The 13524-nt window shown below is 41.2% G+C and overlaps 1 protein-coding gene across 1 annotated transcript in view; it reads right to left on the bottom strand.

Moving 5' to 3' along the window:
* obsl1a (obscurin like cytoskeletal adaptor 1a) overlaps positions 1–13524 on the bottom strand; it is a 41825-nt gene that overhangs the window by 16055 nt on the left and 12246 nt on the right. The window contains exons 3-11 of the mRNA XM_082136669.1: positions 11332–11601; positions 10763–11023; positions 10280–10585; positions 9093–9359; positions 7309–7584; positions 6355–6630; positions 5907–6179; positions 5294–5569; positions 86–361 (exon numbers count right to left, since the gene is read on the bottom strand). Coding sequence (XP_081992795.1) covers positions 86–361; positions 5294–5569; positions 5907–6179; positions 6355–6630; positions 7309–7584; positions 9093–9359; positions 10280–10585; positions 10763–11023; positions 11332–11601 — 2481 coding nt within the window. The remainder of the gene's footprint in view (positions 1–85; positions 362–5293; positions 5570–5906; positions 6180–6354; positions 6631–7308; positions 7585–9092; positions 9360–10279; positions 10586–10762; positions 11024–11331; positions 11602–13524) is intronic.

Genomic DNA, 13524 nt, shown 5'->3' with positions numbered 1-13524 from the left:
TTTAGTGAAAAAAAAAGAGAAATACTTTTTTTTTAAAAGACATGTACTGTAACTAAGGTAACCAGGTAGTGGTTTAACATCATACCAGTAATTTTGACTTTAAAATCTATTGTGTCATCAATGGCATTGCAGGTGTATATCCCAGAATCCTCCAGAGCTGGACAATGGATAGTTAGCTTGCGTATGAGGCCATTCTCAGTAATTGTGATGTTGCTGCTCTCTTCCACCTTTACTCCATCTTTCATCCAGCACACCTTTGCATTATCATGAGAAACCTCAAGCTCTAGGACTACAGGATCACCAGCAATACTCTCTGTAATGCTGCCTGTGTCCTTGGAGCAAGAAAGTTTAACAGGGGGCTCTGTGGAAAAAAGTCTCATCAACATTTTACAAATTTACAAAAAGCAATCATTTTTGTTTGGCATTTCAATATCTTTATAATACAAGTCTCATAGTCATTTTATGTGTCAGACCAATTGGTTTAAAAGATTCTACCAATGTTACTGATTTATTTTTATTTATTTTTTTATATATATATATACAAAATTATAAAAATATAACAAATCAATTAACTGAAAAAAACTCTCAATCTGAACTATTAAGGCAGTTAGCTATAAAACCAAATGAACAAAATAATATGTGTCTGGATATCATAAAACAATAATCACTCTGAATATATTTTACTGTCTATTTCAGTACTACAGTAGATGTAACTGAATTTAATTTTATTCATTTTCAGTGTTCCCTTTTGAGGGAACTCGAACGGCGTCGATATGACACTTTGGGGAACCGCCCCTTACCGTAACGCGTCTGAAGTATGAATGAAACTAGTCCAATCCTGTTGGTGTTGCGTGATGACATAGAGTGTGACGGCACACCCGGAAGCTACAAAGGGACGCCGTCACACAACAGTGTTAGCTTTCGCTCTTCAGCAAGCGCTCTCTGTTGTGTGAAATGTCTGTTTGTTGTTGTTTGTCCTAAACATATCAAAAGAAAAGAGATGTCAAGCAAGCAGTTTCATCAGTGTGTGCAGCCCTGCCCTCGCTATATTATGGGTGGGGACACACACAATATGTGTGTTTACTGTTTGGGAGCGCAGCACGCCCGGCCAGCCCTCGAGGTGGTCTGCTTGCGGCCACTGTGAAGCACTACCCATCAGAGTGCTGCGCTCCCACCTGGCTATATTTGATGAAGCCGGCCAGGCTCGCGCTCCCCGCCGGGGCTCGCAGAGAGAGCTAGCAGATGTGATCAAGACTGCTTCGGCACTTTCTCGATCCTCGTCTGATAGCTTGGATCCCCTCCTTCCCTGTGCGGAAGCCCGCCCCACGTGCTTCCACTCCCGTGCTGCAGCTCTCTGATTCTGAGGAATTAGACGTGCTCAGCGTCGTAGAAGGGAATTTTAATGAACAGTTACCACATATTGTGCCATCTCAATCTGCACCTGTAAAATATGAGGAGCTGCTGGAGGTTGTGATGCGTGCTGTGGCCAAGTTGAATATTAGTTGGCCGCAAGAGAGACAAGAAGCGTGGACTGCAAGTAAGCTTGATGAGCGCTTTCTGCAGCATGCCGGGCTTTACCGTTCTTTCCAGACTCACAATGAGTTGTGTAAGTCATGGAACAGGCCATTTTCAGCGCGCCTGTCTAATCCCCTGGTGTTAGATTATAGTAACATCGTTGGGGATAAGGAGAACGGCTATGGGATGATGCCGCATGTCGAAGAACCTTTGGCCAGGTATTTAGCCCCTGATGCGGCATCATCTCTTAAAACCCCGGCGCTGCCTTCTAAGCCCTATCGCATGACATCTGGCCTAGCGGGCAGAGCATATATGGCGGGCTGGTGCGAGCCTGCACACCATGGCTATTTTGCAGGCGTACCAGGGCTGACCTGTTAAGGGACCTTGATGAAGGCGAGGGTCCAACCCTGGATGATATTGCCAAACTGCGCAGAGCAACAGACCTGTCTCTCCGGGTTACCAAGGAGACGGCCCCTGCCATTGGCTGCTCCATGGCAGCACTGGTAACCACGGAGAAGCATCTGTGGCTCAGTCTTTCTGGCATTAAAGAGAAAGATAGTGCTTTCCTTCTTGACGCAACTGTTTCTATGACTGGCCTGTTCGGCGACACAGTTAATACGGTCGTCGACAGGTTCCAGGAAGCAAAGAAACAGAGCACAGCTTTCAGGCAATATATCCCTCACCGCTCGAGGTCCAGGAAGGCTGCCGCTGGTGGGCAGCATCAGCCGTCATCAAGCTCCTCATACCGGCAGGGCCAAAAGGAGAGTGTCGCCTCTAGAGCTCCTCCTCAAAGAGCTTGGGACTCTAGACGGCACTCCCACCCGCAGCCTCCTGAGAAGGCGGATTTGAGAACCGTCCTTCAGTCCAGGAAGGCGAAGGGAAAGAGGTCCTAATTGCTATGGGACCTCTGAGGGCCGCCCCCCACGGGAGAGAGCGATACTCAGGAAACTGGTGTCAATATTCTGCCGCCAATGGCGCTTCGCGACACATCAGTTTCCAGCGAACGCACGCTGCTCTGTCCACCCCATAGGCTTGTGGTCAGGCAGCGTTCGCGTCCGCACAACGAGAGTCGTTTTCAATTATTCCCTGCCGGTCCTCCGCTTCAGGGTATCGTCAAGAGCTCTCACAAAACACTCAACAGGCATGGCAAAGCCTCTCCAATATATCACCATGGGTCCTGCACACTGTAAAAAAGGGGTACAGACTGCAGTTCCATGTTCGCCCATTGAAGTTCAACAGGGTGGTTTGGACTGCAGTGGACCCAGAGCAGGGTCAAGTATTAGAACAGGATGTTCACTCACTGCTGGCAAAGAAGGCCATAGAGTATGTTCCTCCACCAGAGAGGGAGTCCACGTTCTACAGCCGGTACTTCATAGTTCCATCTCGGACCAGAGTTTCCACATGGGACCTGGCAGTGGTTCTTGAAGGGTTGGTTGAGGCCCCCTTCGAACCACTGGAGTTGGCTGAGGCTAAGAACCTGTCGCTTAAGGTGGTCTTTCTCCTTGCCATTACTTCTCTTAAGGGAGTAGGAGATCTCCAGGTGCTCTCCATATCTCCTCAGTGCCTGGAGTTTGCTCCTGAGAGGGTTAAGGCCATCTTGCACCCTAGATAGGGCTACGTTCCAAAGGTGCCGTCTAATTTGGCAAGGTCGATGGTTCTACAGGCATTTCATCCCCCACCTCATGTGACGGTGGAGGAGGGTAGACTTCATCTGCTCTGCCCCGTTAGAGCACTTGACATATATGTTCAGAGATCTTCTCAGTGGAGAAAGGCGGACCAGTTGCTGGTGTGTTTCGGGTCGCCCAGGAAGGGGCTTCCCGCATCCAAGCAGACCATCAGTAACTGGATTGCTCAGGCTATTTCCCTGGCCTATCAGGTGTGCAGTTTGCCTACACCTTTGGCTGTGAGGGCTCACTCTACTTCCAGGGGTACCAATTCATGAGATATGTGATGCGGCTGGCTGGGCCACTCCGCACACATTCACAAGATTTTATAGTCTGGACCTCCCATCGACACCTGGTGCACGAGTGCTCTTGTCCTAGTTGTGCCTGAGACAGCTTCACACGGGGATAGGCAGGTGTTGTTGTGGAATAGTGAATACTCGTTCCCCAAAGTCTCGTATCGACGCAGTTCGAAAGGGAACATCTCGCATTATGACTGTAACCCTTGCTCCCTGAGAAATGAAACGAGAACTGCGTCCCTCTGCCTAGCCTCCTCCTGCCTGGGACCTACTTGCTTCATTGTGAAGCTAACGCTGTTGTGTGACGGTGTCCTTTTGTAGCTTCCAGGTGTGCCGTCACACTCTACGTCATCACGCAACACCAATAGGATTGGACTAGTTTCATTCATACTTCAGACGCGTTACGCTAAGGGGCGGTTCCCCAAAGTGTCATATCGACGCAGTTCTCGTTCCCTTTCTCAGGGAACAAGGGTTACCCGACACATTTTCAGAACTGATTTTAGTTTTTTGGTTTTTAATTCATATTAAACCTCTATATATAGTACTGTGTGTGTGTGTGTATATATATATACACAAGGCCGCATTAATGCACGGGCTTACCTGGGCTGAAGCCCAGGGGCCTCCCAAGTTCAGGGGCCTCCCATGTTCAGGTTCATGATGAGCTGAAATGGTCATATTGTTTTAACTTGTCAGATTTTGTCGCTGTATGTCGCTAGTCGCTTGTGGACATTGGTAGTGCTGTTGCTCTAATGTTATTGTTATGGTGCGTTCACACCAAACGCGAATAGCGCGTCAGGCGCGAGTGATTTCAATGTTAAGTCAATGCAAAGATGCGTTTACGCACGTCTAGAGGTCCCGCGGCGCGAATGAGGCGTTTGCACGTTTACGGTGCGTGTCCACTACAGCGGCAAAAGTCCGCTCAGTGCCGCTGGCAACGCTGTAACGTCTCCGCTTTGGGGTGTGTCTGTTGCAAGTGTGTTTAATCTAAGTTTTTTTAAACACACGGACAGTATAATCATCAGCGATGCACGCGATTATATTTAGAAATAGACAAGCTTTGTTTCCAAATGTACCAAGCAATGATCCTTTCAATTTTATAAACTTTTATAAACCCAGCCAATATAATCACAATTAAACATGTATATAACAACTGCAAAGCGTCTAATTTGTAAACAAAATGATTTACGCACTAAATCCAGCATAAACTCACTGAGACTGTCGACAGTTTATTTTCCATGCATTATTTTATTATATCCATGTTTGTGGTTAGTTACAGTAAATCATATAAAACAGTGAAATCGCCCTCGAACTCTTCTGTCTTGCCTGCACTGCACTCCAGACGGTGACGGGAGCTGAGCTCCACTGAAAGGCTTCTTTCCTATTGGTTGTCGCTCGCGAAAATCGCTTTTCATTTGCATAAAGTTGAAATTTAGTTGCTGTGTGTGGTTGTTAAATAAAGTGTCTTGTGTTTATGTGCTCAGTGATATGTTAATAACAATGTTAAAATTGAAAACAATTTTAAAAAACCTGTTGTAGGTCTCGAAAGAAATTAATGCATTCTGTGATGTAGATTACCTAGATATTACACTTTTTTTAAATGAGACTCTATAAATCGAGGGGATGGGGGGCCTACAAAACCTCTCAGCCCCGGGCCTTACATTAGGTTAAGGCGGCTCTGTATATACAGTATATATACAGTATATATATACAGTATATATATATATATATATATATATACATACATACATACATAAACTCATAAGGTCTAGAATAGAATATTATGAACAATTTCAAAAGTTGGGTGAGAGACACAATTACCTTCTATTTTCACCCAAAATGTGACAGAGTCATCTGCAGTCTCGCACACGTATTCTGCAGAATCATCTATTGTGGTACAGGGAATTACCAGCCTGTGGTAAATTCCTTCATCCTCCAGTTTCAAGTTGTCATTCTCATCCACCTCCATGCCATCACAGAACCAGCAGACTTTTGCGTTTGCATTTGATATCTCACAGCTCAGGACCAGCCTCTCAGAGCTCAGTATACACACCTCTACCTCTGACTCACTGGGAGACACAATGCGCACTGGAGCCTCTGGGTTTAAGAAAGGTAACAGTGTGTAATAGTTGACAAAACATGAATACATACATGCTGCTGAATTTCTTTTCTTTTTTTTTTACTACAATGAGGAATAGGTAATTACAGCACTATATTAATGAATATAACTCATATTTGTTTTGGATAATAACTGAATGAATTACTATATTGGTTACTATTTAATAAACAGCCATTCTATTGACTTTCTTGATAATTGTTAAATAATTATTCATAATTAAATTAATAATTTAATAAAAAAAATCTAGAAATGAGGCATAACACAGAGAGAAAGAAGAGGAAGAAAATCTCTTGAAACCTATGCTTTGATACTTACCCGTAAGAATGAGCTGAAAGAAAATCGAGTCACCTCCTGTGTCACATACATACTCTCCTGAATCCCGTTTGGAAGCACAGAGAATGGTTACCCTCCTGTACGGGCCTTCAGCACTGATTCGGATATTCTCACATTCCTGGAGTTTTAGGCCATCTTTAAACCAGTGAGCTTCTCCATTCGATCGAGAGAGCTCACAGTTCAGGACTATCTCCTCAGAGACATAACGTTCCAAATGGATGTCATCTTTTGGGTCCACAATTGTAACCGGAGGTTCTAGATGTAAGTCAGTCATCATCATTAGATTAGTTTATTTTTTGCCATTTAGAGTACTATGCTTCACCTTAGATTGTAAGATAATGATATATTAACATACTAATAACATACCTTAGATGCAGTATGATTTTAATGCAAATCTAATAGTTAAAGAGCACCACTCTGTCAACTTTACCTTTAATGTTGACAGAAAACGACATGGATTGTTCGCCTGCTTGGCAAGTATACATCCCAGCGTCTACCAGCTCTGCTGAACGGATTATAAGTCTTTTCATGGTGCCTTCAGACTGGATGGTGATATTTTCTGACTGAATAATTACAACTCCATCTTTAAACCAGCAGGCTGGTGCATCTGGTCGGGAAAGTTCACATGTCAGGACCACAGGGTTCAGTTCCATAGCGCTTTTCTGCCTCTCATCCTGCGTAATTTCTTTAAATGACACAGGGGGGGCTGATGGAAAAAAAGAGCATTTTAATGATTTAAATTAACAATAAAATACAATACACATTGTTTCTATAGCAACACTATCAATGACTTAATGAATCTGCAGCGGTCAGGTGGTACAGCAGTCATGTGGTCAGAGCTCTCTGAAAATTCCCAGTTTACAAGTTTGTTAATATTTTCTTATTTCGTAGGCTCCACTTTTGACTATCCTTGTGTAAGACTGCCCGTGTGTAACTTCTTTCCGTTATGTTTTGTGCACATCATGGACACACATAGACAAAACAAGGACTAGGCCTTGGACACACTTACACAATCGCATGCAAACGGGAACTCAAGACACGCACATACATTTAAACATATGATCTCTCTTACTTATTATTATTTACTCATTACTTATATACTCAAAGCGCTTTACATAGAAGGGGGGAATCTCCTCAACCACCACCAATGTGCAGCATCCACCTGGATGATGCGACGGCAGCCATATTGCGCCAGAACGCTCACCACACACCAGCTTATTGGTGGAGAGGAGACAGAGTGATGAAGCCAATCAGTATGTATGGGGATGATCAAGAGGACAGGGGCTAATGGGCAAATTCGTTTTCGTTTTTCCAGGAATGTGACCACTGCCACTGTCAAAAAAGAAAACGAATATTGTGTGCTTGAGTATAGTAATGTTTTCACCTTCAACATTCACATTAAATGTGAGCATGTCATTGTTTGATTGGCAGGTGTACACTCCAGAATGAGAGTACTCTGCTGACTGAATGACGATCCTCCTCATGTTGCCATCTGATTGGATATTCAGACCCTCCTCTACATGTAGAGCCTGTCCGTCTTTGAACCATTGAACAGTGGCTGTGGGGTGGGACACCTCGCAGTACAGAACAATGGGATTTCCCACCTCAGTGCTCTTCTTGGTGTCCATCTCTGACAATGGTAAGAATTTCACCTCAGGTACTGCAAAATACAAAATGAAGTATTTTCTGTGAGAAAGTAAGTCTGTCAATGTCATAAATCTTAAAAAGAATGCAATTAAGTATATTGCCTAGAAATATGAGTGCCTCTATCTGAGCAATTAACAAACTTAAAATCGGCTTGAAATGAAAATGAGAGTTTAGAGTTTTTTTCTAAATTCATAATGCTCTTATTGGGAAGGATTCCTTGATTGACTGATTGATTTAAATTAGATAACTTGATTTTCCTGTGAAATGTCAGATTTCCTTCTGTAGATGTATGCCAGACTTCTCCAATCATTTTGGCTCCGTGATTCCCGCCTCTTTATTATAATCGACTGCAACCTTGCATTCACATCTGCCTCTATCCAATCCCCTTGGACAGAACCAAGTCCCGCCATTTAAAAAAAAAAAAATTCTGATAAACCGTTTCATACTGTATGTCACAATATGAAGAAAAGATCTGTCACTATTTTTCATCATAACTTTAATTGTAACAAACTGGAAGAACTTCATGATGGGTATGATGTCTGTTAACATTTGAATACTCATAATTTATGGTGGCTGAAACCAAAAAATAAATAAAAATCACGATCCCCATGTAAGACCTGGGGCCCTATTTTGACGATCTGAAACGCAAGTATCAAGCGTGAAACGCAAGTAACTTTGTGGGCGGGTCTTGGGCACTGTTGCTATTATACCGGCGGGATAAATGACTCTTGCGCCCGACGCAAATCTAAAATGGGTTGGTCTGAAGTAGCTTCATTTTTCATAGGTGTGGTTTGGGCGTAACATGAAATAAACCAATCAGAGCGTCATCTCACATTCCCTTTAAGAGCAGGTGCGCTTGTTCTATAGCGGATTCCTATCATAACGGCGGATTTGCAGGGCGCGCGCCGGCAGCGGTTCACAGCCGAGGAGACTGACGTTCTCGTCAGGGCCATAAAACACAGAGAAGTGACGTTGGGGATGGAGAAACACTCCCAAATTAACTTCGGTTAAACAGGCGTTTGATAATTTGGGTAAATGTGTAAGCTAGATGTATGCTTTTATAATAAACTATCTATCTATCTATCTATCTATCTATCTATCTATCTATCTATCTATCTATCTATCGTAATAATGTATGATTTGCAAAAATGAAAACTGCTGCTTCTGTGTAGATGAGAGAATCAAATATGCGCGTTGTGCACACGCTACATTGATTATGGCCAAGCATGCGCCCTTAAAATAGCATATGAATAACATAACAAGCCACTGACTTTAAACTATTTTTTTTTCGGTTAGTGGCGGAATTGTTTTCTAAACCTGTAAAATAGCATGAGGGAACGTTTGCGCCGGAACACACCTCCTCTTTGCGCTGAACCGCCCCCGGGAGCGCAAGTGTATTTCTTAGTTAACCGACGTGCTTCTGTGGAGGGAAAAGTCCGCTGTGCGCGGGTGCAAAATAGGAATGATACATGCGTCGGTGTACAAAGTCAATTGCGCTGGGTGCAAGATAGGGCCCCTGACCTTTCATTTGTAGGGCAGCTGAATCTCGTACGCCAGTTGCAATAAAGGTGATTTCAGCTCCATCATACACATTTGGCACATGGTGGATTCGTAAGATGTGATGGTTCTTTGACTGAGTCATGGAGAACCGTTCACTATCCTGCAGCTGCTGGCTATTCAGGAACCATGTGCCAATCAAGTTAGCAGAGAGCTCAATGGAGAACACAGCATCCTCCCCCTCAGTCACCACAGCGTTCTTCATGGGGGTTTTGATCTTTGGACCTGGGACTGCAGACAATAAAATATAAAAAGTTATTTCATGTTATCTTAACACTTTAATCCACATTATCATATCTACTATAACATAAAAAACAATATAATACTACTACTAATAATAATAATAATAATAATTTCTGAAATGTCGTTATGTTTTTATTAAGACACTGCTGCCCTTCTGAGACATCACAGCTTTCAAGAAACAGCAGAAGTCATATCTTCTGCAAGCGCTAAACAAATCCAAAACCATAAGCAAAGACGATTTATTATGACTCCTATTTATTTAATATATATAATTTTTTTTTTTTTTTTGTCATTCTGTACTATGAATATTGTGGGCTCTTATGACCAACTGTTTGTTCCTCACTTGTACGTCACTTTGGATAAAAGTGTCTGCTAAATAAATACATGTAAATTAAGTATGTTTAAAATTACATCATTGACAGTTAATGTGTCAGGAGTAACATCACTACTTTTATGGTTTTAAATGAAGTCTCCAGTGTTACTCTGTTTAGTTGATGCATGCCAGCTAATTAAGCTCTAATTCCATTTACTAACAGCAGAGACTTTGATTCTGTGCCAAATAGAGAAGTAATTTACTTTTTACTGTTAATAAAAAAACAAAAAGCTGTATTATTTAGTAGTAATTTACTTTTTATTGTTAATTAAAATAATAAGCTGTATTATTTATTTATGCAAGTTTTAGGGGAATAGAATAATCTGCATTTTCTTTTTCACAGCAAATTTTATTCCTGCATTTCTTGTTTTATTCCTGCATCAGTTTTATGTTTCCATAAGGGTCTTTTTTTTTAAGTAATATTATTCTACCTTACTACAATAAGTACCTCATTCTTTTAGGTTTCTTAGTAGTTTGTAATGCAAATAATTTGTGACAGATTGGTATTACAGAAAGTTTGTGAAATTTTCATTACCCAGATGTACTACTTTTGGGAACTCCACATGTCCACTTCTGCCGTATTTATTAACACAGGAGATACGGAAACGGTAATCACCCTCACATGGCACACTGTCACCCAAGACTTCAGCAGATGTGCCTGTCTCTGTTGTCAGGCATCGCTGCCATTCCTGAGAGCCTTCTTCTTGTCGTTCTAGCACATACACTGACTTAGTGGAGCTTTGCAAGTTGGGTGATGGTGACCAGGAAAGGACAGCACCATTTAAACTGTCAGTGTTCATTTGGACACTCACAGGGCAGATGGGTGGGCAGTGTCGAGCAGCTGAATGAAAATAAAGATATCATATTCTAAATATCAAGCCCACACTGTAAATATGATATATACAGTATATATTCAAAAAGATCTAGTAGAAATAGATAGATTTTTATTATGCAATAATATAGTTTTTGAATTGTGCAACTTCTTATGCATCACAAAGCCATGTGTGCGTTTTCTCACTTTTGACCTTGAGTTTGGAACTTGTTGTTGATCTGCCTGCCATAAAGGTGACCGTGCCAGAGTCTTGATATGACGTATTGACAAAGACCAGGATGTGGGTTTTGCCAAAAGACTTGATAATGGTTTGATGTGTTTCTCGCAACTGCAGTCCGTCTTTAAACCAGCCGATCTCCATCTCATCTTGTTCCACCTCCACAAAGAATACTGCATTCTCTCCTTCCATCACTTCTAATCTCCGTGGAAGTTTCTTTACAATTGTACCTACCAGAAAAATAAGTAAATAAGATTATTCAGATCTTTCTATCTCATATGTACTGCATATCAAACTGCAATGCAAACTCTCATGTTAATGAGACATAAGTAAAATTATTTGTAATGATAATTTTTCATTTTATTTTAAAAGAAATTGAAATGAATTGCTGCTGGAGATGCAACACTAAATATTGTTATCGGCTTTTATTGTTGCTTTTGTCTATTTTGAAAATTGCTGGTGTTAAACTTGATTAACTGAATGCATTAACATTTTCACTATGAAAGCCCTAATAAGGCTTTATCTTTATGTACTGTACCTTTAACTGCCAATTCTGCAATAGTCTTTCCACCATCAGGCATCTCACACAGATAAACTCCATCATCATCTGCCCCAACATTCTGTATGGTTAGTCTTCTCCGCGTACCCTTCTGTTCCATGTTATACTTATTTCCTGGCTGCAGCCTCTGATCCTCCAGGTACCATGCAGTGGAAATGGACTCTTCTGGAACCTCACATTCCAGAACAGCAACATCCCTCTCCTTGACCTCTGCATCTTGCAGAGCTCGCTTAAATCGAACTGCAGGCCCTATTAATGTGAGAGATATACCATAAAAAGGCTTTCATTTTTTAAATTTGTCAAGTGACTAAAACATATCACACTTCAGATGCTACAGACATTCAGATTGCACTGTGAAACAACATAAATTGTTCCTAACACAACATATACTTATCTATACACAATAAACACTTTTTCACTAGTTCACACTTACAAATAAGTTAGATAGAATAAATACGTATTTGGCGTGCTGTCCGAGGAGAGGGCTCCGGGCTCGGTATTCGGCCCGAACCCAGAGTACTCCCCCCGTATTCCTGGCTGTAAAAGATTAAGCCAAGAGTGAGGAGTCGGGGTGGTGGAGGGATGCTGGAAAACTGTCAAGGAATATTAGGTGAGTTGACAGTGTGGATATATATACTTCTTGTCATGCTGATTAGGGTAGACATAATTGTTTGATGACGAGTAGATTGGATTGATTATTTGAACGTGCTCCTCCCGAACTTTGTTTATAAAACATCATAACATTTCACAATACCTGAGTTGGGATGTGGCAGGCCAAGAACAGTGGTTAAAAAAAAGTTGTGGTAATGCACTCACAAATAAAGAACATAATCCTGCAGGCTTACTTGCACCAAACAAAATCTAAGCTATGCCCCATTGCATTGTTAATAATATTGTAGTGATGCTGTCACTCAGGAATGCACTGAACCCTGCGGCTTTTCTCACCTTTCATCACGCATTGACACGCATGGACAATGTTATCGAATACATTAATCAGTGCTTTATTACTGACTTTTAAAATATAGTTACCCACAAAAGTCAGACAGACACTGTTATATCATGCTGATAGTGAAAAAGAAATGTGTTCACATAATGGTTTTTATACTGTACAAACTGTATATTCTATCTCCTTACACTAACCCTACCCCTAAACCTACCCATCACAGAAAACTTTCTGCATTTTTTAATTTTCAAAAAAATATTATTTTGTATGTTTATTAACCCATTCCCACAATGATCTCAGGTTTTACTATCCTTGTGGGGACATTTAGTTCCCACAATGTAATATAAACCAAACACGCACGCGCACACACACACACACACACACACACACACACACACACACACACACACACACACACACACACACACACACACACACACACACAAATGGTCAAAACTGGGTATATCTGCCTTAATAATATGCCATAGGCAGATTATGGCAGATGCTATTTGCACTGTAGAATGCTATGTACACTTTTTAAACAGCATTTTTGCACTAAGTAGCAGTGTTGGGTAAGTTACTCTAAAAAGGTAATTAATTAGCTAATAATTACATCTTCAACAGTATAATTAGATTGCTGTACTAATTACACTCTCTAAAAATGATTGGATTACTTATTACTAATTACTTTTTTAAATCCCATATCATCCTCGACCAGTTGAACAATAAAAGGATAGACAGTATTTATTGCAATTACATCAGAAGTAACTGTAATTAAATTACAGAAAAATTAAGAGTAATCTACTTGTTCAAGGGAAAAGTAATTCAATTACAGTAACTAGATTACTTAGTAATTAATTACACCCAACACTGCTAAGTAGTTAGATGCTATTTGCTAAGTGTAAACATTTGTTAGATGTTATAGTGGCAGATGCTATTTGCACCTTAGTATATAGTATATTATTAAACAGTATGCAATAAAACATAAAGTGTTTGTGATTATATTTATAAAAAAAAAAAAAAAAAAAAAAATTAATTATCTGGGGAGGGCTTTAGGGATAGGGAGAAGTAATCTGCGATGCCAGGTCTGCGCAACAATGTCCAATGGCCATTCAAAAAGAGCCCAATGAGCTGTACCAACAGGTTCTCACTCCCAACTCGTCACATATTGACGCTTGGTTAGGACCCTTTGGCGTGACTTTTTGATGCACAGCGTGCCCCATTACTTT

Source organism: Leuciscus leuciscus (genome assembly GCF_965113295.1).
Source record: "Leuciscus leuciscus genome assembly, chromosome: 14".
NCBI lineage: Eukaryota > Metazoa > Chordata > Actinopteri > Cypriniformes > Leuciscidae > Leuciscus > Leuciscus leuciscus.
This window is presented reverse-complemented; position numbering and strand designations above follow the sequence as displayed.